Below are 27,425 nucleotides of genomic sequence, written 5' to 3'. Positions count from 1 at the left end.
TTTAATTGAGTCCTAATTTACACTTGTTTAATAATTTGCATAGTTTCAAAGGGATAAAGGTAATTCTACAACTAATTATCATAGGCTATTACAGTGCTATTTTCAAGGCAATAAGTATTTGCTCCCAAATAAAATTATCTGTCTTCTTTAGGCAGGGGTTAAAATTACTAGCAGCTTTCTCAATTACCTGAAAAATAATTTGGAATAGTTATCCATCTCCAGATGTGAAGACCTAAAAAACACACTGATATATATTTTCCACTTTGAGTCAAATTTCAACCCCTGCATGGGACAACTAGAAAGTGAGACTTTCAAGGTTTTTTATTTTCCCTATTGGTTTTGGTTTCTACTCTCCATGGCTTTTGAGAAGCTGGAAAAGTCTGTCTTTCCTAACTTGCATTGTTGTTTTTTCCATTTGGCAAATATTCATCTATCTCCAATCTGTATCTAGTGGAGGAAAAGCCAACATGGCTTTTCTTATAAACTTCCTTTGTTGTCAAAGGCATGTATAATGATTTCTACAGTTCTGGTTAGTTAACTTTAGCTCCCTCTGTGGCTGGATGACTGCTGCTTCTAACATCAGCATGACAAATAGGAGGCACAAATAAAAAGTAGCTTTAAAAAAGATTTGGTGATTTAAAAGAAAAAACAAACAAACAACACCACCAAACACACACACACATATATATGGGCATTTCAAATCTGGTGGCTGATCTCTAGATTAAATTACTTGACAGTGTCTCTCATTTTAAAGAACATCAATATTGCAATGCATTTCAAGTTTTCTTGTATACTTAGGCAAATAATAGTTTAACCAAACTCTTGGACCTTAATTATAAGACAAAGCAGATCATAAAAAATAAGGCATACTTGTCAGGAATTAAGTTTTGTTTGCTTATTTTTGGCACATTTGATCATACTGTCTTCTATGAATAACACATATGGTCAAATATACCAACCATTTCCTTTTTTATTTCAGCACAAACAGGGTTTACCAACTAGTAAAATAAAAACAAGGAAAAACTCCAACATAAAACACTGAGATATAGACCTTGGTAAAGTACCGAGCACCTGGGGAGCAGGAGGCGAAAAGGGATGAGGGAGAGGGATGAAACAGGATTGAGAAGGGAAGGTTTGGGAGGGTGCTTGGGGAGGTAAAGTGAGATGCAAAATAAGAGCATCTTTACAGTCACTTAGTCTTTTCTATGATCATCTCTTAAGTCTTACAAGATCTGCATGTGGATTTCTTTTAAAACCCACTGACTATAAATCAGACAATGGTTTCAAAATCTTGGTAAGATTGTGTTTAACTGTTATAGTGTAAAGACAACTGCACAACTGTGCTTCTTGATCCAGTAGGATTCCAAGCAGAATCGGAAGTCTATAGGTAAGAAAGGCTTCATTTTAGGTAACTTAGACCCTAAAGAAAACCTCATGAGAGAACTCGCATCTCAAAGAAAGGACACTTAGCCTAAGTTTGCTGTGTTTTTGTTGACCTGCACTACTTATTGCTGGCTACTATAAAACACTGATCTAGGAGTACTCCAACAACCTGTAGTACAAGGATTAACTTTAAGAAGCTATAGTAAACAAGAGACAAAATCAAAGCAATTCTCTTTCCTAACTAGTAACAGCACAGATAATGCAGTCTTTTCCATATCACAGTTAAAGTACAGTGAACAAAACAGCTCAACAAACCTTAAGACAAAAAAGTGCAGGTTATTAATGTTTACATGCAGTTGAATAAGCATTCCAAATGTCACATTATGCACTGTAAAAGCTCAACTTTACTATGTGGAAATAAGAAAATGCACCTTGGGGAAAGGGGAAAAGCAATTTAACTATTTCCAGTGATTTTGTAAGTAAAGAAATTCCTAACTATTGTACGGTCACTTCATATTTAACATTGTATGAATAGTAAAAGCAAACTATGGGAACTATAATGGGAAAATGCACAGTACAATGGAAATAGCTTGTTATTCAACACATACAGTAGATCTCAAAAACAAAGACAACACACTCAACCAGGGAGCTTAAAAATATCAAATCAAAACCAAAGAACCAGCAGAAAAAAAAAAATCCTTCAAAAAGACAACTGTTTCACCTTCCTAGGCCAATGCTTTACAATATGAGAAGCACTGACACCTTCCAGCTCCTACAGGTGATGTCTCCTACATACAGCAGTTAGATCTATATGTCTGAATTTGCCAAGAAACAATTCTATCCACACAACCCTCTCTGTCAGACAAGGTCCTTTTTAAAAAAACAAACACAAAATGCTTTCTACAGAATTCCAAACCAAAATGTACTGTTTAAGGCATCTTTTTTTATAACATTTTCTCTTCACTCAAAGATGATAGTCATGCAGCAGTTTAATGATAAAAATATATTAATATTTTACTATACAGCAGCAAGGAGTTAGTTGTCAATTAAAAGCACACAAACATTTTTAAATGAAAACCTGTAAAAGACTATCGTTACTAACAATTTCAGTTTGGAGGACACCAGCTTGGTAAAGTGCTCTCCTAATCTTTTCATTTTCATACGCTACACCTTGAATATATGAATGATAGAACATACTTTTGATAGGCTTGTACACTTGGGGAACACAAATACACTTAGCATAAAATGTAGCCAGTAATAACTAGCACCACAGCTACATGGAAATCCTTTAGGTACACCAACTTAACTTAGCTTTCTCTTTTAAAAGGAAACTCAGAATCCATGGCTCAGTAGGATAACTATAATTGTGTTGCTCTGCTTTTTAACAGGTCTACGTAAGTTAATAGCACTGGCAAAAACCAAAGGATAGCTTCAGACCTCTTACAAGTTTAGGAGACAGTGCTAGTGACCACAAATAGACTCACTACCTGATGTCCAAGTACAGGTTCACTGGAAATTGCTGCACGTTAGTTTTTAAAATCTTTCTACACATAATGAAAAAAATATATTATGAACAATACAAGTACATCTCATATAGACAGTGACAAAATGACTACTCAAAGCAAACAGATGCAGAAAAATATTATGGGAGATTTCCTTTTTCTCTCTTTCTCTATTTCCTTTTGCTATTTGAATAACTTTGGTTCCAACCATAAAAATCACAACTTAGCAAATTTCATTTAAATGCCTTTTTTAATAATTTCTTCATGTTCACAGAAGTTTCACTGACCATTTTTATGTTTAAGGTCCAGATGCAATGCATATTGTATAAAAGAGAGCACTTATTGTTTATCTTGCATGAATTAAACCTACGTACCTTTAACTCTACAAACTTCTGCATAACATTTAGACAAAGCTCAGACACACAGCATGCCTAGCCCTCATATATATATACACATCTCTAATCACAGGTATATAGGGTGTCAAATATACTATAATAACCTCCATGTAAGGTTTGAAATTTGGTAACAAAATGAGAAAAACTAAAAATATTATTTTACGTGTTCTAAAATATCTCTTTTTTGTGCTAAAGTCAAATGTTAGCTCAACATGAAAAGGACTTTTATATAATTCAGCAATATTATAATCTTGACCATTTTGCAAACACTTTTAATAATAATAGCTTAAACGTGTACAAAAGTTCTTGGTTAATTAGGGAAATAAACACTCAGTTCTTTATATTTTTTAATCAAGTAGGAAACACAGTTCATATAATGTTATTACTTTTTGTATTTTTTTTTGTTTTAGCAGCTGCTTACTGTTTTATATGGTGGATAAAGTGGACAACATCCAGCGATGGGTGGCAAGTCAAGAAGAGAAACTGTCAGTTGGTGGAGGTTCTGTGGGTGGTGCTCCCTTGGAGTTTTGTGTTTTTTTTTTACTTTTTATTTTCTCTCTTTCTTTACAGTATATTTTCTGTGTGTGTAGTTGTGTGTGAGTATGTGTGTGTGTGTATGCATGTGTGTGGGGTTTTTTTCCATTCAGTTTGATCAATCTTCTTCCCCTTCTTCCTCACCCTGCAGTAGCAGGGTGGCAGCGGTGGTTTCCTCCTGCTGCTGCTGTTGCTGCTGGTGGAGTTGCTCACAGGCAGCTCGCTTCTCCCTCTGCTTCTCTTGAATCTTCTTCATCTCCTCCGAGTATTTGCAGAAGGTGTGTCCGAACTTGGCCCACACCTTGTAGGGCACGGTGATGGAGTTGCGGTAGGTGGGTTTCACCTCGCTCACTCGCATAAACACACCGTACTTGTTGGAGCCCACATCGAAGAAGAAGCGCTTGTTGTCCACAGTCAAGGAGGTGCCCTCGGGCAGCTCTGCCGGCTCCTCCTCCACTCCGTAGTCGTCGATGAGCTTGGCCAGAGCGTCGCGGAACTCGATGAGCCCTTGTGCGGGCAGCGCAATGGTCTGGCCCTGCGTGGAACCCAGGCCGGGCCCCCGATTGACCGTCTGGCGGATGCGCAGGAAGCGGCCGCGCTGGTTCTCCTTGAGATCCATGTAGTACTTGCGGTTCTCGCGCACCAGGAACTCACTCTTGAGCGCCCGGCGCGGCTCGTCCTGCGCCTGGGCCAGGTCGGGCGGCTGGCTGGGGCCCAGCTGCGCGTAGTGCTCGATGAAGTCGCCCAGGTAGTCACGGAACTCCACGGCCACTGACATGGAGAGAGTGAGGCGACTCTTGTTGCCGCCCGCGCCCACCTCAGCGATCTTCAGGAAGCGGCCCTTGGCGTTCTGCTTCACGTCCAGGTAGAAGCGCTTGTTTTGGATGTCCACCCGCTTGGAGGCCAGCTCCTGCGTCTCATGCTGCAGCCCCCCCGGGGCCCCGCCGCCGCCACTGCCGCCGCCGCCCCCGCCGCCACCACCGCCCCCGCCGGAGCCCGAGCCTGAGCCCGGGTGCCCCAGGGAGCCGCCCGAGCCCAGCGCCGCACCACCCTGCTCGCTGCCGCTGTCTCGGTCCGCCATGATGCTGCGCTCCGCCGCCTCGCCGCCGCCGGCTGCCGCTCCGCCCGCCGCCGCCTCAGTCGCCTCAGCCGCCGCTGCTTTCCCTCCCCGGCTCCGCCTGCTGCCGCCGCAACCCCCACAGCCAGTCAGCCACTCTCGCGAGATCTGCGGGAGAGACGAGACAGACGAGACCCGGTAACAGGGCACTGACTCCCCAGTACAGTAGCAGGGCGCCCTACTGTACGCACCCACCCGCCCGCCGGGCACGTGACCTGCGCCCCCTCCCCACTGCCAGCCCCCGCCCGCCGCCCGCCCGCCAGGCGGCGCCCACCCCAGGCTCTCACCCTACACCCCTGGCTGGGAGGTGGGGGGGGGGGGGGGAGCAGGACGCGCTGCGTCGCAGCTGCTGCTGCCGCCACCACTGTGGCTGTCGCTGTTGGCCAGACCCTGGGCGGCCTTGGCCCGGAGAGTTGGGGGACTATGGGTGAGACGAGAGCTGCCATACTAAGCATAGGGAGCGGGCCTGAGCTCTGCTTTCCAGTGACCCCAAAGGGATGTGGGGGTAGGGGCCTGCGCAGCGCAGCAGAGCCCTCTGCAGAGAGGGACACCAAGTCACGGCCACCCCTCCCCTGCAGGCCCCAACAAGACCCAGACCCAAACCCAGAACGGCCCACATGCCGCCAGGCTGGGCTGTCTCCTACCGCAGAGCCCTGGCCGCAGAGGAGGGTGAGGAAGAGGAGAGGTGGTGCAGCAGTAACCCTTAGCTGCAGAAGGGGCTGCTGGGGATGAGGTCGGGGCGCCGGCAGCAGTGGCGCGGAGCAGCAGACACCTAGCCGGTCCCTCCCCTCGCTCCCGCCGCTCCCCCTCCCAGCGCAGCGGCTCTGGCCTCAGATGATCCCGCTCCCCCCTCCCCCCAACCGCAGCCCCGCACAGTCGGGCGGGCGCACTCACCGGCGGGGGGAGCTGAGCAGAGGACGGCGGCCGCACCAGGGCCGGGGTGCCCGCAATGCCTGTTCCAGTTGGCTATGCCCTTCCCCCCAAACAACAATCAAAAAGAAACCCCCACTCACCCAAAAACCTTCCACCAGCCCCCTCTGGGACCCAGACTGCCTGCCTACCTCCCCCTCCTCCTTCCGAGATTTGGGGAAGGGGGGCAACTCTGCTTAGGGCTGAGCCCAGTCTAGGTTGCTGGCCAGCTCTGCAGATGAACCAGGCCCTGCCGAGCCTTCAGCCCCCTAGCCCACTCTTCTTCCTCTCCGGAAGGACCCAGAATGGAGGAGAAAATCAAGCAGGCTTTAGGATATTCACGAGCTAAAAATGCCAGGAATTTCCTGGGAAACGTAGTTCCTTACGGGATTCATTAACACAGGTTCACTCATCATTTTGCCCCTCCCAGAAACTCCCGAGTGTCAAGGAGAGCCCCCACCTCTCAAAAAGTAAAACATTCAATGATTTTTTGGGCAGACAGCTAGGTTACCGACCATTAGTTAACCAATGAGTCTTTGGACAGTGACAGCTAAAGGGGTTGTCTCTAGTCTCAGAAATCACTGATTTTTCTCTTCCTATATTTGAGGCATAATCTAAGGCCTATTTTCCTTCTCCAAAATATATAGCAAATGCTCATAACTACCTCACTGCAGCCTGCAGTCCTAACAGCTGTAGGAAAGCTAAGGCCTATCTCCAGAGGACCCCCTGCCAATGTCCCTACCCCCTACCCATCACCTTCTACAGGGGCTCAGAAGGTACAGACCTAACAGCCCTAATCCTGACTTTCTCAAGCATGGATTGCTGCCTCCATCCTGAGAAGAGTATGTCTATCCCATCAATGGGTTCCATTCCCACTGAACATACTGCACCCTCTCAAGTAAGGAGACTTGTCTCCCTCACTCTTAGCCCTGGAAACAGCTGAGTACATGGTTGCCCAAGCTTCCTGGAAGAGAGGTGAAAATAGTACTAATGATCAAGAAACCCAGACCAGTCCAAGGTATAAGCCTTGTCAATACCTGAGCCTTCAAAGCCCTAATATTTCCCTTAACATCCTGGGCAAACCTGCCTGCTAGGTATCCACAGCTTTCTTTTTCTCTTAGCAAGGGCCCCATTCTACCCAGCATTAGTTACTTCAGCTCTAGGCTGACGTTTGCTACTCCTATTCAAGAGATAACAGGGCAAAAAGCACCCTGGCTACCAAAGAGCAAACTGAGGTAATCTTGTGAGCCAGCTCTAGAATCACTCATCTGGCCAGTGGTCCTGGAAATGACTTCCTAATGGGGAAGCCCACTAAGAAGTAGAAATCCAGGCTTTGGGCACCATAAAGAACTTCCCCTTAGTTTGGGGGGCATCCTCCAGTATCACATAGTTCCCTTTCAATGCTGATTTTCCTGCCCTCCCTCTCCTGTCGGGAAAGGGACGTAGGAACTATAAGCGCACTTCGAGCCACACAGAAAAACGTATAAAGAAGCGGAGGCTTCTCGAGGCTCCCATAGTAGCGATCAGGACCCTGGATAGACCCCAGCCCCAAACGGACGCAAACGCTGAGTGGCAGGGTCTCCTTACAGAACCCAGCGGAGCAGGGGCATTTTGGTACCACTTGTAAGCTGAGGGTAAGATCTGGTGAAGTCCGAGCTAGAAGAGTCGCTGCTCTTCCTCAAGTGTTTATCCTGCGCTATACCAAGCTCTTGCCCCCTCAGAAGAGCGCAAGGCAGCAACAAAGCCAATAGGATTGCGATGAGGGGGCACGCGCCAACCCGCCAGCCTTCTTCCGTGCTAATGGTCACTTCCCCAGGGCAGAAAACTAGGGCTTTAAGCCGTCAGCCGTCTTGGACCACCTTTGGAGTCTAAATTTCTTGCCCTGTCCCAAATGATTATGTTCAGGGGTTCTGAAGCAATTTTAGTTTGGGAATGTTCTGATTTTCTGAAAAACTGTATCCAGGAACCGAGTTCTTAGTTCCCCAGTACAGAAGTAACTGATGACGTTTCTAGACAAAACATAAGTTAAATATCATTTGAACGATTAAAATGGGAATATTAAGCTCAAATAATCAAACAACTGAAACCTGGATCTCTCTGCATAAATATGTACTTACTTATTTTATGCTATTTATTCTACATGTATATATATAAAATTTTTGCTATTATAAACCAGCTTCCCACCTACTTTTTAAATGTATCTAAAAAAGCAAATGAGAGTAATGCCTTTTCCAAAACAATTCAATGAAAAATTTGATATTTAGTACATTTTCTCACTGCTCAAACAAGAGTTAATTGTAGGATAAGCCTGTAAATCTGGACTTTTGGTCAGATTGGGAGGGTGGTGAAAGGCAGTTTTTCTTAGGTTATAGAATACAGTAGCCTTAAAAAGATAATCTAAGAAGAATGAATAATGACCCAGGGAAAGTCTTAAAACAAAAAGTTTGAACCTTAAGTAGAATTTCAAAGTCAGATTTGCATCCTAACATTGAAAATCCATTAGAAAATTTGTGGATTTAAAATGACTTCTAACCATTGGTTAACTACCTAAACAATATACTAACTTGGTAAATGAAAAGCCAGTTTTAGTGTCTAGCTGTTTAAATATGTAATTTTAAAATAAGTAGTTGTAAGATTAAATTTAAAATTTCAATGCAATGTAGGAAATAGAAAGAAAAACGAAATATATTATATTAATATGCAACAAAATGTGTTAATGAAAAAATCATAAAAGATTCCCTTTTTCAAAGTATGCTTACATTAAAAAATGATAAATGTCTCTAGATTTCTTGTGCCTTTAGTAACACTAACACACATTTTGAAGAGAATAGATTGCTTTATTTTTAATCCCATCATCTGTCTTTAACAAACTCTTACCAACAAAAAATTGTTTGCAAGTGAAACAGACATTAGGCAAAACCAAAAAGAAAAAAGCCTCAATTTCCCTCAGCCTGAACTATGGGTGATTCTGAAATAACCTAATTCAGCTTTGCCTTTTAAAAGTAAAAATTAGCACACGCATTTATAAAATAAACTTGGAGACTGGGGATCTTCTTCTGGGTAATAAGCCCTTTTGAAACAATATACGATTAAATTTCACAAAATCACAATTTCTAAAATAAAAGAGAACAAGAACACTAAAACATGTTTTCAAGTGCTGCTTAGGTTAAATGCTTGTCTTAAACTAGACAATTATCTTCAATATCCAAATCATTAAAACTGGAATGTTGTACTGCAAGTGTTCAAAGTGGAGAAATTACCACTTCTCATGGCTATCTACCAGAAAAATTATGGGAGACTCTCAAGTAGATCTTAACATTTAATGACAACAACAAAGGCTAATAGTAATATTATTTCACCAATCATTTTTAAAAATGCGCATCCCCTTTCTATAGCTCGCCTGAACTTTAATAGTATGCCTCTACAATGCTATTTTAATGCGTAGGGTTAAAGATATAAATTTAAAATTTAAAATTTAAGAGAACAATCCATGTAATAAAATCTTCGCCTTTCACAAAACGTTTTCATTTTAAGCATGCTCAGAAGAGTTAAATAAACGTACCACACATTCTAAATTAGACAAAAATTTTCAGAAAACTGACATTTTATGTACCCAACAGGTCCAAACAGAACCAATGCAAAGGTCAATAGCTCTCTCTCTTCCGGAAGATACTTAAATGGTTTTACTAGTACCCAAAGGAATGAAATCAGCAACTCCCTCCACACACTAATCAACACTCCAATTTTCAAAGCCGAAATTTGAAAACGTCCGTTTGGGAGGGAAACAGTGGGGGGTCTTGAAGTAATAATAATAAAAAAAATCCCTTTTCTTCTCTGACAGTCTACCCAAAGCTGTCAAACCCAATTTAGCCTATTGTAAAGCACTAGAACCTCCCTTCCAAGGACGCGAGACACAAACACAGATACCGCTGCAAAAAGCTGCCCCAAAGCGCCTGGTCGGACAGAAACGTAAGGGGCCCAAATAAGAACGAATTAGAACCCTCAAGAGGGTCTGCAGAGACAGCGAGATTAAGGTGGCGTTTATTCAGCGGTAGACAACGAACCAAAGAAAGTTGCCCCAGTCGGACTCTTGGGCCTTTCTCTATCCAAGTTCAGGTTCAAGGCAGATAGATCTGCGGGGGAGGGCGGTCCCTGGGTCCTTTCCCCTACACACATCTCACCCGCCTCTGGAGCCCACTGTTGCTCGAAGGGAAGCCCCTCCGGCTTCACAACCATTCCTTTGGCCCCCATCAAAGGCAGAGGAGGCTGTTGAGCTGACCTAGCTCTGTGGGGCAGCAAAAATGCCTTGCGCGGGCCACCCATCCTTGGGCCTGGCTTCATCTGCGATGTCAGCATGAATGCTATTATTTTTCATTTTTACAACGAATCCTGGGCGGGTGTATGTATTACGGGGGGAGGGGGGAGGGAAGGGAGAGGTGGAACACAGGAGAGGAGGGGTTGGTAGTGGAGCCTAGAACCCTCCTTCCCCTCCCCTTCTGCCAGGGTTGCCGTGCAGGGAGTGCCGGCCACGTTTGGCGCACTGTCCCAGGCCCCGGGCGAAGGTGGCCAGGGAAAATAGGGCTTAGGGATTGCTAAGCAAACGGGCACCACTGGTGGTCTCCAGTGCCTGCGGAGGTAGGATTGTTTTCTTTCTTTATGGGGCGTGTTATTTTGTTCTTTTTTGGAGGTGTTCATTCTTGCGCGACTGGGGAGGAGGGGGGGGGCGTTGCTGCACTGCCAGGGTCTCCCGAGGGAGGGTGCGGGGATGTCTACTACACAGACATAATTACTAGTACAGTAATTACTCCTGGGGGGTAAGAAGGCGATTAGAGGGATGGGGTGGGCTCGAGCTGTGGCAGTGGCCGCAGAAAGGTCGCGAGGGGCTTACCCGGGCGGGCGGGCGGGCGCTGTCCTGCCGCAGGTGAGGGAGGGCGCGCGCTCGGCAGGCGCGAGGAAGGGGGAGGAGGGCGCGCGCGCACACCTGTCCTGGACAGCGGCGCGAGCCGAGCTGCGCTTCGCTGGAGCTCCGCTGCCCGAGGAGGGAGGAGGGCGGGCTGGCAGGCGGGGGCGGGACGCCGAGGGGAGGAGGAGGAGGCGACTCGGAAGGCTGGCTCGGCTCTCGCTCGTTCTCCCTCCCGCGGGCTAGCCCCGCTCACACGCGGCTTCTCCCGCTCACTCACAGCCCCCTTGGCTCTCCCCCCTCCTCCTCCTTCCCCGACGGGATCCGCTCGCCGCGGCCGCCGCTGCAGACGGCAAGTCGTGGCAGCCAGACGTCGGCGCGTAACCCGGCGCTCCGTGCGTGACTCCGGGCGACGTCAGCGCGCGCCCCGCGCTACCCACCATTTTCCCCCCTCCGTGGCTCTCGCCCTCCGCCCTCACGTCCCTCGGATTCAGTTGCGGCGGCGGCGGCGGCCGCGGAGCGCGCTCCCTCCGCCCCCATCTTGCGCGTGCGCGCGCCCCCCGCCGTCGGCGCGTCAACAGTCAGCGGCCCAGGCCTGGAAGCGCGTCTGAGGAGGGGGCTGCCTGCGGACTCTCCGCCCGCACTTCCTCCGTCCGCCGCCGGCAGCGGCCTCTGGAGGACTTACCCCTTCTTGGGATTTGAAGGCCGAAGCCGGGCTCAAGCGGGAACGGGGCCCTGCAGGGCCTGCGTCAGCTCCAGTTTAGGGCCCTCAGAGTCATAGTTGGTGCAGCTACCAGCGCGTCACCCTCCCTCCGCCCCCCTCCGGCCCTCGTCCCGCCCTCATTTCTCTGGAGGCAAAGGGCCTCTTATCTCCCGGGAGGGTCTCACCTTGGCCTTCAAACGCCGTTCGGGCGGGGCTGGAAGGGCAGGATTAGCGTAGAGGAAGGTGGGTCGACCGCGTTCGGGCTGCAGCCCCGGGAATCCTTGACAGGAAGTGTGGGGTTTGCTGCCCGGCCTCCCACGCAGTGTAGGTGAAACTGGGCCCCTTGGAGGGACTGTGACTAAGGACAAAACTCTGATAAATATTATGTATGCGTCCTTGGGCCGAGAGGGAGAAAGCAAAAGGGGCGAGTTAATTTTCACAAATTGCTATGCAGAGATTGAAATGCACAACTATAAAATGTCCTCTTAAGAGTTGCCTGGAAATCTTACCAAGTTTAACAAGATTTTTGGTGCACGGCAACTTTTTTCCTGGCTTCGTATGCTGCCACAGCTTCATTCTGCAACACTGCGTGCATAGAACGTGGATCTGTTAAAAATTATTAGCTACAAAACAAAACTGCTTTCACTATCTTTATCATTTTAATTTCAGAGAAGTCAATAAGCTTACTTTTCCAATAAGCTTATCTAATTAACCTGCGAGGTAAGTAAGAGCAAAGTGAAATTAACCCCATTTTATAGATGAGGAAATTGAGTTACAAAAAATAAGTATTAGTTCACGTTGCAAGAAGTCTGTCAGTGATAGAGGGAAATATAGATATATTATCCCTCACTTTATCCACTAAATCGGAAATCCGTCAAATGTTTACTTCCAGGTATCTTTTCATCCCCCCCCACCCCCCCCCCCCCGCTCCCCACCCCCCACCCCCAACGCCATGTATGGTAGACAGTGTCTAATGTCTGAAAGAAATAATTTCGGGAGATATTCTTGGAGACCCCAAACCATAGAAGACTCTAAAAGATTTGAATTTTGAGCTTGAAATTTTCTGCCATAGAAAATTGCAGCTCAGCAGTAAGTTATTGTGAAACAGTTCAGCTCCCATACTAACAGCATAATGTTTATCAATGCCTAGTTAGAGGTGAGAAAATGTTTGAGACAGGTTTAAGAATGATGGGTCATTTCCTTTGAATTGCTTCTTTATTCACCTCATCTTTAGGTGGCAGCACTACTATATAAATATCTTTGAAACTGCAGTCTTCTGCAACTTGATATCCTAAAGAGTGTTTTGTCCAGGAGGTTCTAGAAGAGGAAAAAATAGAAAGTCAGAGAAATTATTAAAATACATGGAGGTACTGAGGGAAAAGATTAGAAGGTTTCACCTCAATAAGCTCCCCACCACCACCTTTTTTAGTTATATGAGGAGCAAGCATCTTTACTGTAAACTTGATCTCTTATGGGAACAGCACGAGCTAACCTTTCCAAAGCAAGCTATAGTTTCTCAATACTGCATATTTATCAAGCATTTACAACTTTTTTAAAAATAATATTTTTATTGATTTCAGAGAGGAAGGGAGAGGGAGAGATTGAGACATCAATGATGAGAGACAATCATTGACCAGCTGCCTCATGCACGTCCCCTACTGGGGATCAACCCTGCAAACCCGGCGTGTGCCCTGGACCAGAATCGAACTCTGGCCCTTCAGTCCCCAGGCCAACACTCTATTCACTGAGCGAAACCGACCAGGGCAAGCATTTACAACTTTAAAATTACTAGTTGTATAGTTGCTGGTATTCTAACTACAATTTTAAATTTAGGTGCAGTTTTCCTCATTAAATTTCATCAAGCTTATGAAGATCCCAAATAGGACCTAACTGTTGAATCTTTTTAAAAAAATTGTTTTTCCGCCCTGACCAGTTTAGCTCAGTGGATAGAGCATCGGCTTGTGGACTGAAGGGTCCCAGGTTCAATTCCAGTCAAGGGCATGTACCTTGGTTGTGGGCACATCCCCAGTAGGGGTGTGCAGGAGGCAGCTGATCAATGTTTCTCTCTCATTGATGTTTCTAACTCTCTATCCCTCTCCCTTCCTGTCTGTAAAAAAATCAATAAAATCTTTTTTAAAAATTGTTTTTCCTTTATTGATTTTTAGAGAGAGAGGAAGGGAGAGGGTAAAGAGATAGAAACACCCATGAAAGATTGGCTGCTCCTACACACCCCTTACTGGAGATCGAGTCTGACACCCAGGCATGTGTCCTGACCAGGAATCAAATCAGTGACCCCTTGGTCCCTGGGTCAACATCCTACCACTGATCCACACTGGCCAGGCTCATTTGTTGAATGTTTTGAAAAAGAAGAACTCTTGGTTTCTTTCCTCACTTTCTAAATAGTTCATCCTATATAATATATAATAAAGAGATAATATGCTAATTGACTGTCACACCCTCACACAAGATGGCCACCACAAGATGGCTGGCAGGGGAGGGCAGTTGGGGGTGACCGGGTCAGCAGGGGAGGGCAGTTTGGGGGGACCAGGCCAGCAGGGGAGCAGTTAGGCATCGATCAGGCTGGCAGGGGAGTGGTTAAGGGGCAATCAGGCTGGCAGGCAGAAGCGGTTAGGGGCAATCAGACAGGCAGGTAGGCGAGTGGTTGGGAGCCAGCAGTCCCGGATTGTGAGAGGGATGTCCGACTGCCAGTTTAGGCCTGATCCCACAGTGACTGGGCCTAAACCGGCAGTCGGACATCCCCCGAGGGGTCCCAGATTGGAGAGGGTGCAGGCTGGGCTGAGGGACATCCCCCCCTCAGTGCATGAATTTCATGCACCAGGCCTCTAGTATACAAATAAATGATTACTCAAATTCAGAAAAATGAGAGAACAAGCTAAATCAAATGCAAAATAATAGCAATTTACAGATATTCTATATTTTAATTTCTCACACTTTTGAGGGTAATAAATTGTGATATATGGGGTTTTTTTGGTACAAATGTTTTCTAAGTAAAACTTTGTCATAACTAATTTGGTTCTCCCTGTACTAAACAAAATTGAATTTACATGCATCATAAAATAGACTGCATTAGATTTATAGCATAAACATAACCATCAAGGAATATAGAGGTATGACCATCAGGAGTGGGAAATCAAATTATTTTTAGATAGAGGATAAGTCTTAATAAAGTCTTTCTTGATGGCAGCTTTCAACTTTCTCAAGTCAAATTTGGGGAAGGCGTCTCAAGCAAATTGGTAGAACTCAAACTGAGCAGTACTATGTTAAGATTTTTAAGCTTTCTGGTGCCAGCAGATCATGCAGCCTGGGGGCCTTGGCTCCAAATTTCTGCCAACTCCATTTTGGCAGTAAAGTGTTCTGTTGAACAAAGTTTGCACGTGTTTGGGGTGTGAAGTGGTTCCTCAGGCATTTATCTGGTTTCATTCCAGTCTTGGGACTTAAGGAACTGATGGTCAAAAGCATGAGACTTGTGTAGTTCATATGTGCCCTGACACAGACTATGCTAGTGATCTTGAATTTTCACTTAAATAAGGGCAGCTTTTTTCTTTGTTGGTGTAAGAGTTATTGAAGTGGACCCTTTGGTTTACTCCTTAAATGCTAACATGCTATTGAACCAGTTCTCAGAAGCAGGTAAGCAGAACCTTCTCTGTTGAGGGTGTAGAGCTGTGGAAATTCACTCCTCACCCTATCCACAATACCATCTAAATGTGTTTATCTAGATGAAACTCACTAAATAATATAGGACTTGAGAGCAAAGGGGGCAGTAATTATTAAAATTTGATCTCATTGTCAGATTATAACTATGAGCTTCTGATCTTTTTTTGGTATGAGTTATCTAGCTTCACCTCTTTTAACCACCTCCTCCCATCCTGAAGTCATGGTTAAGAAACAACACCTGGCCCAGTGCTAACTTGTCTTATTTCAGGAAGAGAAACATATACAGTCTCAATTCCATTATTTTTTTCAAGTAATTCTAATTGAAAATCCTTGCATAATCTGGGATAGCACAGTTTGAAAGCTACTGTTAGAGCATTCTTTTATTTTTGTGTTTTGTGTTGTTTCTATTTCCTGTTTTAAGAGTAATGGAAAGAAAAAATTGCAAAAGTAAAAGTAACAGATGTTGAAATTATTATCTTTTAAACATAATAAATGGAATGTCAATTTATAGGATACAAGTATGGTAATTTGAAAATGGTAGTTATTTTTTGTACTTTTTCCAAGAGTGTGGCCTAAATTCTTAATATCACCTTTCCCTTTTCTTCTCTTTAAAAGTAATTCCAAAGGCACAAATAATATATGGATGAGTGTAGAGATGGAGAGAAAAGCTGGGCCTTTCCAAGAGTCATCTATCTAGACTGGAAAGTACATTGTTGCGCATTTTATGGTGATTCCCAAACTCCTTCGCTTGCTTACTTTAGAATATCAGCGTGTTACCATTTTACTACCTGGAGCAAGACTATATATATATATATATATATATATATATATATATATATATATACACACACACACACACACACACACACACACACAAACAACCAGATGCCACTGTTCTCCGAAGCTAATTTAGGTCATTTTTACAGTACAACTGAATGTAGTAGCACTTTGCAATTAGATGATCATTTGTGTTTCTTTTTATGGTGAATAAAATGTGTGTGCATGAGGGGGAATACAAAGTAAATTTTTTAATGTTTTGTGCTATAGTATTTTTTTCTTTGAAGTATACTTTTCCTTCTTGTTTACTTAAATACTAAAAATTAATTATTAAATACAAATGCAGTGTAAATGTAAATGTAATGATTAGTTTTTATTTTCTAGATCAGGGGTCCTCAAACTATGGCCCATGGGCCACATGCAAATACAAATATTGTATTTGTTCCCATTTTGTTTTTTTACTTCAAAATAAAATATGTTCAGTGTGCATAGGAATTTGTTCATAGTTTTTTTTTAAACTATAGTCCGGCCCTCCAACGGTCTGAGGGACAGTGAACTGGCCCCTGTTTGAAAAGTTTGAGGACCCCTGTTCTAGATAGTGAATCAATATTTACTTGATAAGTATGTGTATAAAGATGAAATGTTTTTAATTACTATTTTGAAATCCCATTAATATACATATTACATAAACATGTTTAAATAACTTTTTTTTTTGCCTTGAATTTCCTTTTTAAAGTAGGTATTGCCTGCTATATCAGGACTAGTTTTGGGACCCACCACTGTTTACTGGTATGTCAGCCTTATTTTCTTCAGTCATTTATTGAATAGTATCTATCAACTGCCTATTTGCCAGACATTGTTCTAAGTGCTCAATTAAAACAAATTCCTGCTTTCATAGTTTGCCAGTCTAGTAAGACAAATAAACAAATATATATTGCTGGGTAGTGGATAAGTTCTAAAAAGAAAAACAAAGAAAGGGGGAAAAGTTTTCTGTGAGATTGTGTGTGTGCATGCCTTCCACCTGACATTTTAAATAGTATGATCAAGAAAACCTTTATGAAGAGGGAGTAACATTTGGTCAGAGACCTGAAATAGTCATCCATGGGGATATCTGGGGAGATATTTCAGGCATTGTGAACAATTTATGACACATAAAATCCTCAAGTATAATCCAGGTAACATCCCATGTGATAATTACCTATACATTCTTTTTATATATATATATATATTTTATTGATTTTTTACAGAGAGGAAAGGAGAGAGATAGAGAGCCAGAAACATCGATGAGAGAGAAACACCAATCAGCCGCCTCCTGCACATCTCCCACTGGGGACGTGCCCGCAACCCAGGCACATGCCCCCGACCGGAATCGAACCCGGGACCTTTCAGTCCGCAGGCCGACGCTCTATCCACTGAGCCAAACCGGTTTCGGCATTTTTTTTTTTTTTAAGAGAAAATTATTTCATTAGGTTTTCTGGGTACTCATTAGGTTTTCTGAAAAAAAATTTCATTTAATATCATTGTTGCTCTATATTTCCCATGATTATTTCATTATTTAATACAATAAAAGTTATGACTACAAACAGGCAGAGATTCACAATAATACATCTGCAATTACATTTCTTTCATTTGTAACATGCCTTCCTGTCTCTGCATTTTGGCTGCTTCCCTGTGTTTGTTTCTATGTATTGGGTAGAGCTGCTAGGTCTCCTTGAGTTGGTAGAGTGGCCTTGTGTAGTAGTTGTTTTCTAGAGCCCAGTGGCTCAGCCTCCCCAGTCACCTGAGCTGAGAGCTCTAGGGACACCCCTTTGTGGGCTGTGAGCATAGTCTTGTTGTAGTTGAAACTTGATTGCTGTTGGTGTCGCTGGGAGGAATCGACCTTCAGGCCAATTGGCTGTGAGGTCCAGCTGTGACTATAGCAAGAGAGCTGCTGTGTAGGAGACACCCCTATGGATCAGGACTTGCTTCAGTGGGGCTTTGGTGCTTACTGTGTCTGCCCCTTGAGTGTGTCACTTATGGATGTGTAGAGTTGTTAACTGATATGGTCTGACACTGACCACTGGGTACACTGGCTCTTGGGTCTCCAGAGAGGTACAAAGTCAGCCACTGCCTGGGGCCACCCAGCAGGAGCTACAGAGAGATCTTCAGATTCCTCCTCTTTGTATTGGGTTTGGAAGTGCCTAGATGAGACCCAGCTATGAAGCAAGGCAGATTGGTGCTGGTGCTGGGTCTTGGGCCTTTTATTGATAGGTTTGGCACTCCCTGGCCCAGCTGCAGCTTATTTGAAAGATTTTATCCTGAGCAAGGAAAGGCCATTTATATGCAAAAGCTGCTGCACACAGCTTGGGTGAGGTAAATTGGATGAGGTGGGGTCTTAGGGAATCATCAGGGCAGAGCAAACAGAAATGGCTGCCAGTTAACCCTGTGACCTGGGAGCTCCCAGCATAGGAACAATGATCCCTGCCAGCACCTCCATCTGGGAGAAAGCCTCCCTGAGTTCCTGCCCAGATGCCAGACAATCCAGTTCCTCCTCATATGTGTCTATGTTCCCCAGAGCCTCTTCCTGGAGGTGGAGCTCAGAGGAAGCAGGACCTTGTAAGTTCAATTCTTGTTGCCAGCCTTTTAAGAAGAACAGCTGGGTCTCCAGCAGCCTCTGTGTCACTGAGCCCCAATCTACGCTGGTTTTTATAGCTCACAGTTCTTACTGCTCATAGGGACTTCTTTTCCCAGCTCTGGAACTCTGGGCTGGGGGTCTGGTATGGGGCTGGGATCCCTAGCTTCTCCCGGCGGCCTCCACAGAGATGATCTCCCTCCCGATTAAAAAAGCGGCACACGTGGGTGCTGGCCCAGCCTGGTCCGCATCTCGGCACCTCCTACCAGTCTCAGTGTGCTTTCTTTAGTACTTCTCTAGGCATAGGACTTCCATTCAGCCAGCTTCTCAGCGGTCCTGGATGATGGTTCTTTTGTCTTTTAGTTGTAATTTTGATGTGGTTGTGGGAGGCAGTGAGTACAGGCATTTACAACGCTGCCATCTTCTGAGAAAAATCCCAAATTATTTTCTTAATTTGTTTGGTGGCAAAAAATGGAATTGACATGACTCTAAAGTCTTCATTTATTCCATTTGGTGTTACTATTGATGCATTTCATTGTGGAAATATGTGTTTGATTAATGGCTGCTGCCCAGGACAATACATGTTTTGTTTTGTTTTGAAAAAAATATTTTTATTGATTTTAGAGAGGAAAGGAGAGGGAGAGATAGAAACATCAATGATCAGAGGGAATCATTGATCGGCTGGCTCATACATGCCCCCTACTGGGGATCGTGCCTGCAATCCTGGGCATGTGCCCTAACCAGGAATTTAATTGTGACTGCCTAGTTCATAGGTCAATGCTCAACCACTAAACCACACTAGCCAGGCTATACATCTTAAGTAAAATGTAGACAGCATAATATATTAAACTCCTATTATTTTTAAAATATTTGATTTAGAAACTCATCTGGACCCAGGGATTTGGGATAAAAGATTGCACACTTGTATCAGATTTCTTCTTGATTCTCTGATTAAATATCTCCATTGATATTAATCTTTAGATATCTTTTAATAAAAAATGGAATGTTTACATAGTGCTCTTATTATAAACCTGGCACTATGTAAACACTGTATATATTAGCTCATGAAGTCCTCACAGCAACCTTATAAGTAAGTTCTGTTATCCTCATTTTACAGATGAGAAACCTGAGGCACAGAGAGATTAAGAAAACCTGTCAAAATCACACAGCTACCAAGTGTCAGAGCTAGGAATTGAACCTAGACAATTTTCTTTCATAGCTTGCACTCTTTGCCATTGAATTAACTCCCTGTCTCCTTTCCTCCTTCCCATACCTCTACTTTGGAGAAGTTTAGAATATTAACCCTGTCTAAGAGTATGGTTTCTATCTCTACTCTGAAATATCAGACATCAAAACTTTACATTTCTTGCCAGCTGGTGTGGCTCAGTGGTTGAGTGTCCTAGTGGTTTGATTCCCAATCAGGGCACATGGGAGCCTATAGGAGGGAGCCAATCAATGTTTTTCTCTCATCATTGATGTTTTTCTCTCCCTTCCCCTCTCCTTACCACTCTGAAATCAATAAAAATATACATACATGCACTGAGATTGTCTATAAAGATAATTTGAGCCATTTCTATTTCCAGTTGAAATTGGAGATTTACTTATACTCATTCTTAGTCTGATAAATTTTCATATTAACTTTGCCTTTCACCATCCTTTTCCTTTCCTCTGGATATTCTTGGATTATAATGGGGCACCTCCCCTATTATTGTGGCCTTGTCAGATGTCAGGGCATGTTAAAAATTTGGCTTTAGTGAGCAGCAGAATCCTAGCTAATAAAGAGGGAATATGCAAATTGACCATCACTCTGTAATGGTCAAGATGGTGGTGCCCACGGCAGAGGCAGGGATTCCGTAACACAAGATGGCTGCGCCCACAGCAGATGCTGAGTTCCCATAACGAGACTTAATGAGCAATCAGCAGGGACCTGAGGCTGCACCGCCTGTCTGGTGGGGCTTGACAGGGGACCTCGGGCCGTGCCCCTGGCCCTGGCGCCAGGCTGGGGTACCTCATGCTGCACCTGCCCGGCAGGGCTTGACAAGGGAACCTAAGGTCATGCCCTTCTGCTCAGCAGGGCTTGATGGGGAACCTCAGAGCGCATCCCCTGCCTGGTGGGGCTTGATGAGGACCTTAAGGCATTCCCCCTGCTCTGGCCCAGGCCAGGGGACCTTAGGCCATGCCCCCCACCAGGCAACCTGAGGCTGCACCCAGCGGGCCAGCCAGGTCTGGATCTAGCCCAATGGGGGCAGGGCTGGCTGGGTCTGGGTCTCATTCGATTTTGAGGTGCATGTGGGTGGGTGGGGACTTGACTCTGGTTCCCATGGAGTGCCCCAGACTCTGACAGGAGGAAGATTTTCATGTACATTTTACTAATTTTCTTTCATCTCTGACACTTCTATTATAAAGGGCAAATAGCAATATTAAAATATTTCCTCTAATTCCCTTTTAATGTGCACGAATTTCATGCACTGGGTCACTAGTCTGCTAAATAAAGCTCAGTCACTGCTTTGTGGGTTTCTTTCACTCAATGAATTATATAATTTGCATCAGATCACTTTATTGTAAGCATATAAATTAGCATTTTTTATTTGGGATTTTGTTTTTATTAGTTTGTCCTCATGTAATAGTTCCTCCATAAGCAATTAGAAACTGAAATCATTTCTGTTTTTATTTATTTGTTTCTTTATTGGCTATATAAAAACAAGAGTGATTGAATATATATTGTGAGGTTAGGCAAAGACTCTATCATGTATAACTGTATAACATAGGTAAGGTCAATCTGAGCAAGTATATTGAACTTTCCAAGTATCTATTCTTGATTGTCCCAGAGATTCATTGTGAGACATTAAAAATATCACTTTTATCATTCTCTGTGAAAATGAATGTGTTCTTGAATACAAAGATGAAAGTTCTGACACTCAGTAAAGCATTATCTTTTGTAATGTTGATAGACTTGTTCTGAGCCAAACACAGTTTCTCTAGGGTCATGCAACAGCTCATGTTTGCTAAGTTTAGGGGTGCAATTTATGGTCACCTGAGCTAAAAAAGAATTAAACCCATCAATTTTATCGCATTAGCATACTGCTGAAACAACGGTCCTAATAAGTCAGTTATTAGTTTGCTGAGAAAGAAATAAAAAAGAGATAAATAAAAATAAAATAAAATAAAAATAAAATAAAATAAAAAAAATAAAAAAGAGATAAAAAGAAATAAAAAATACATACATGCACTGAAATTGGCTATAAAGTACATCAGTCTATTCTGTGGAAGTTGAGGGCTTTGCCAGGCTTACCTTGAGTAATTTTCTATCTCTATATCCTGAGGGATAAAAAAGATGAGATTTTCTCCTAAGATCACGATCCTGGATACACAGCTTTTCTCCACTAGGTTCTCTGTAATATTCTACATTCTTATTGTCGAGTACAAAATTTTGAGGCACACCAGTAATATTTATCAAGTTGTGACCTGGCTCAGTTGGCTGAAGCATCATTCCATGTACCAAGAGGTTGCCATTTTGATTCCTGCTCAGGGCACATGTTCAGGGTTTTGGGCTTCATCCCCAGTAGGGAGTGTGCATCAGGCAAAGGATGCTTCTTTCTCATTGATGTTTCTGTCTACCTGTCCCTTCCTCTCACTCTCTCTAAAATAAATAAAAACATTTTTAAACAAATATTTATCAAGGTGTAACATGTCTGGGGATAAAAATTCCAATATTTACAATTCACCTCACCTGTATATAAATAAACTTTAATGAGATTATGTGAATAACTTTTTCTAGCTCTTCTGTTTTTTCCCAACCTTTATTTAAGAAATCCTCCTTGTCTGGCCAGTGTGGCCCAGTGGTTGAGCTTCAACCCTTGAACCAAGAGATCACTGGTTGGATTCCCAGTCAGGGCACAAGCCCCAGATTTCCAGCTGGATCCCCAGGGGTGGGGTGGGGGGCAGTGCATGCAGGAGGCAGCTGATTGATCAATGATGTTTCTCTCTCATAAAATTTTCTCTACCTCTCTGTCCCTCTCCCTTCCTCTCTTTATAAAAATCAACAAAAAACATTTTTTTTTTTAAAAAAGGGTTTAATGCACACCTTAAAGTATTTTTCCCCCATCAAAAAAGAAAAAAAGAAATTGTAGGGAGTGGCTCTAGGGTCAAGCATCCGGCTGACCTGTGGCAGGGCCACAAACAAGTCCCAGCCTGGAGGGCAGAGCTCTCTTAGCATAATTAAGTCTGACCTTGTAGCCCTCCCTATTTCCTTCCTAAGTAGCTAATGGGCTGTGGGAGGTGCAGCAAGTGTTGCCAAAATAAGAATATTTGTATACATGTTAATCTACCCTTGTTTTAATCAGACTATAAAATAAAGCATCGGCTTGCAGGCTGGGTCTTTTGTGTCCTCATCCAGGCACAGGAGATCCACCGAGCCCCAGCTGTATTCTCTTGTCTGTCTTTTCTTCAATATTTCACTGCCCCTCCTCAGGTTCACACCCTTGGCCATGCTGGAGCGGCACAAGAAATCCCTCCTGTGGTAGTCAAGAACTGGGCTGCGTAATCCAATCTCCAATGTTCAAAACTCTGCTCTGAAATTTCTAACTATGTGACCTTGGGCAAATTAACCTCTATAGGCCCCAGTTTCCTCATTTATCCAATGAGGATAATAATACCAACTTTTACATAGATATATTATGAGGATTAAATTAGTTAATTCATAAAAAGCATTTAGAAGAGGATCTGGCACATAGCACTCCATAAATGTGGATTCCCACCTGCTGGGGCACTAACCTTTCTCCAATCTCAATCTCTCTCTCTCTCTCTCTCTCTCTCTCTCTCTCTCTCTCCAGATTTCAGGCTCAACAGTTTTGGCCTAAGATTAAAACTGTCCTCTTACTCATTAGATTAATCAACTAAATTGCTTTGAAAACCTCCAAGTTTTCTTTTCTCATTGTTGGACCATTTTACTCTTTCTCTGTTTGAACACCTTTTTTATTGGTTCTGTATAGTAAGTTTTCCATTTACACATTGAAAGCTTTTGTTGTGTGATTACTAGGCTATGAGTTCCTTGAGGACAGGGACTGTCTCAATTTTCTCTATTACTCCAGTCCCTTTCTTCCTCCCTGCTGCAAATCTATGCTAAAGAAAGGGTTTTGTGGTGGTTTTTTTTTTTAAACAAATGAATTCATTTCTTTAGCTTTTGTATTTTTTGCTCATTTTATGCTGGGTATTCTAATCTGAGCTTCTAGTTTTCCTGAAAATTCTCTTTCCCCAATTATCTCTGGACATTTTAACTTCAGCTGGTGATGCTGAGATCCCATCCTGGATCATCATACTTTTTTGGCAGGTAGGAAGTTCAGTTTACCACATACTCCGTTCAGATGTTAGAAAAAAAATCCCATTTAATTCACCTGAATTTAATTTTGCTTATATTCTCTTGATTTCAGATAAACTGATTATTCTCTTTAAAATCTATCAGCTTTGAGAGGGGTTCTATCTTGAAGAACTGTTTCATTCTTTATTTGGAGATAGAGCCATACTACCCTCACTTTCTTTACATGCAGAATAAAAATCAGCTCTTCTCACTTGGAAGAAAGGAGAATGAATTATGCCAATATTTCTAAATTTTATTTTTAATATGTATAAAAGATATATGTAACACATAAGATTAATAATATAATGAAATACCCAACTTGAGTGCTAGAACATTTCTCAGTAACTTGTATCTACTTTTGTGTTCCTCCTCTATCTCTTCCCCTGCCCTCAGAGGTTACCAGTATTCTACATTTTGTCCTTCTCATTCCATTGATGTTTCCTTTTTTAAAGTTTAGGTTTATGACAAATGTATATATGCTAATATGTTGTTTAATTTGTGTATTTTTGAGCTTTATAAAAATGCTATCATCCAATATATAGTTTTTTGGGATTTACCCTATTAGCACTATGTTTCTAAATTCATTCATGTTGTTGTATAGAATGGTTGTCCATATTGTTTTTTTTTAACATATATTTTTATCAATTTCAGAGAGGAAGGGAAAGGGAGAGAGAGAAAGAAATATCAATGATGAGAGAGAATCATTGATCAGCTGCCTCCTGCCTCCCCCGGGAGTGGCGCCCGCAACCCACGCAAGTGCCCTGACCAGGAATCATAGGTTGATGCAAAACCACTTAGCCACACCAGCCAAGCTGATTGTTCATTTTCAATACTATAACATTCCATTGTGTGAAGATACTACAATTTATTCTCCTGCTGGTACAAGTTGGGTTGTTTCTAGCCTTACAAAAATTTATAAACATTGATGCATTAAAAATTCTTATGCATGACTCCTGGTCACATATGCAAGTGTTTCTTTTGTTATATACCTAGAAGTAGGGGTGCTGGTTTATGGAGTTTGTAAATATTTAACTGTGAGATAACGAATGCGAAATTGTTTCTCACTCTCCCACAGTTTATAAGAATTCTACTTATTTCTCAGTATTTGGTATTTTTACATTTAATTTTTGCTAGTTTACTGGGGGTAAAATGGTGTATACTTATTTCTTTTTTATAGAATGAAAATCATTCTTACCTAAAGCTTTTTAAAACTTCCTCTTCCTTTTGATATTAAGAGTTTGCAGCCTGCCCTGGCCAGTTTTCTCAGTGGTTAGAATGTTGGCCTGCAGACCAAAGGGTCTTGGGTTGGATTCTTGGTCAAGGGCACAAACCTGGGTTGCAGGTTTCCCAGTCTGGTCGGGCGCACACAGGAGGCAATCAATCGCTGAGTTTCTCTCTTTCTGTCTCTCTGTCTCCCCCCACCTCCACCCCTCCCCCTTCCCTCCTACTCTCTCTAAAAGTCAATGGAAAAATATCTTCAGGTGAGGATAAAAAATAAGCCCTGGCCAGTTTGGCTCAGTGGATAGAGCAGTGATGGTGAACCTTTTGAGCTCGGTGTGTCAGCATTTTGAAAAACCCTAACTTAACTCTGGTGTCGTGTCACATATAGAAATTTTTTGATATTTGCAACCATAGTAAAACAAAGATTTATATTTTTGATATTTATTTTATATATTTAAATGCCATTTAACAAAGAAAAATCAACCAAAAAAGTGAGTTCGCGTGTCACCTCTGACATGCGTGTCATAGGTTCGCCATCACTGGGATAGAGTGTTGGCCCATAGACTGAGGATCATAGATTTGATTCCAGTCAAGGGCATGCACCTCAGTTGTAGGCTCAATCCCTGGGCCGGCCTGGTCGGGGCATGTGCGGAAGGCAATCAGTTGATGTGTCTCTCTCACATTGATGTTTCTCTCTCTCCCACTCCCTTCCATGCTCTCTCTAAAAATCAATGGGGAAAAATAACCTTAACTGAGGATTAACAAAAAATAAAAACTAAATAAATATGCCCAATCTTAAAAAAAAAAAAAGAGTTTGCAGCCTGATCTGACATTACTATGCTTGGGATTCTGTTGAGAGAAAGCCATTTATTTGCGTGATAGTTTCTGCTAAAGGTATAAAAGCTGAGAGAGGGTGGAGGCTGCTAACTAGGTTGTTTGAATGTTGCTTTTAAGTTGATCTTACATAAATACCAAATTATACACAGTCTAAAATTTCTTGTTACTACTTTACAGAAATGGAAATGTGTTAAATTATATTCTTTGTTATTGACCCATCACAAATTAATCTGTCTTGAGTTTATACCTATCTGTAAAACTATAATAATAAAAGCAATAATATGCTAATTAAACTGGATGTCCTTCTGGATATCCTTCTGGACAACCTTTCGGATGAAGCCAGGGCTGCGAGGGAGGCCCGGGTCCTGGGTGCTTGCTGGCAGCTGGAGGGAAGCCCAGGTCCCAGGTGCCAGAAGAAGCTGGTGCTGGCAGCAGGGCGAAGGAAGGCTTATTCTTGCATGAATTTCGTGCATCGTGCCTCTAGTCTATATATAAAAGCCTAAGCGACCGTCTGACCATTCAACAGGTAGCTATGATGTGCAATGACCATCAGAGGGCAGACACTCAATGCACAGGCATGGAAACATGAAACAGACTGATGAATCTCAGAGGGAAGGGGGTGGGAGTAGGGCGGGAAGAGATTAACCAAAGATTTTATATGCATACTAGAGGCTTGGTGTATAGATTTGTGCACTGGTGGGGTCCCTTGGCCTGGCCTGCAGGGATCAGGCCAAAACCAGCTTGGTGCACTCATTTGTGCACCCATGGGGTCCCTCAGCGTGGCCTGTGGGGATCGGGCTGAAACCGGCAGGCCAAGGGACCCCACCAGTGCATGAATCGGTGCGTCGGTCCTCTAGTTTTAAATAAAAAGCTCCTTCAATCTGTTGATCTGGAATATTTCTATTGAACCAAGCTTAGTAAAAGCTATCTTTATATAATTCCTTGTGTTTTAATTGTACCAAAGAGATTCAACTTACCGTCTTTTAACATGGTTATACCATCTAACACAAATTAGTCTCTCAAAGAAATTTCAGAACTCCAAATGTTCATCTTACTAGTTATCCACTGAATTGACACACACATTAACCAGGAAAATAAGCCCAAACAGATGGTATAGCTACACTGTGCCCTAAAACATGTGGGTTTTTTTTTTTTTTATTGAAAAAGCCATCTTGTATATAACAGTTTTCATCAATAACTAAAAACACATGGAGATAGAAAAAGAGAATCCAAGATAAATGGCAATATATGTATATTTTGAAGAAAAACTTTTAAGGCCCTTGTGTTTATTGTCTTTAAAAACAAATATGTGTGTCATTTATCTAGTTTTTCTTGATTTTGAATGAAAGGTTTTTGAAGGAAGGGGCTGTGTGTTTGCTTTACGTTTCCTTATTATATAGTTAAGTATAGTTTCATATCCCAAAGGGGAACTCAGAAAATATGAATTGAGTGTAAAAGTCCCTTATTTATCATCAACATATGTTGAATGACAAAATGATTGAGTG

General features: G+C 43.0%; 1 protein-coding gene across 3 annotated transcripts; it reads right to left on the bottom strand.

Moving 5' to 3' along the window:
• Positions 1-2,590: 2,590 nt before the first annotated feature.
• On the bottom strand, positions 2,591-11,440 carry PURA (purine rich element binding protein A). 3 transcript variants are annotated; one of them, XM_081090814.1, is made up of 2 exons: positions 11,426-11,440; positions 2,591-5,039 (listed from the first exon to the last, which is right to left on the bottom strand). In XM_081090814.1, the coding sequence occupies exon 2, from the start codon at positions 4,893-4,895 to the stop codon at positions 3,933-3,935; it is 963 nt and encodes a 320-aa protein (XP_080946940.1). In that variant the 5' UTR covers positions 4,896-5,039; positions 11,426-11,440; the 3' UTR covers positions 2,591-3,932. The 3 variants fall into 3 exon arrangements, with proteins under 3 accessions (XP_080946940.1, XP_080946939.1, XP_080946938.1); XM_081090813.1 differs by lacking the exon at positions 11,426-11,440 and adding an exon at positions 10,729-10,977; XM_081090812.1 differs by lacking the exon at positions 11,426-11,440 and adding an exon at positions 5,826-6,009.
• Between the last annotated feature and the right edge of the window lie 15,985 nt (positions 11,441-27,425).

The sequence above is a fragment of the Myotis nattereri genome, assembly GCF_964212035.1.
Source record: "Myotis nattereri genome assembly, chromosome: 5".
Lineage (NCBI taxonomy): Eukaryota > Metazoa > Chordata > Mammalia > Chiroptera > Vespertilionidae > Myotis > Myotis nattereri.
The sequence above is the reverse complement of the archived record's forward strand: the minus strand, read 5'-3'. Positions and strand labels throughout refer to the sequence as shown.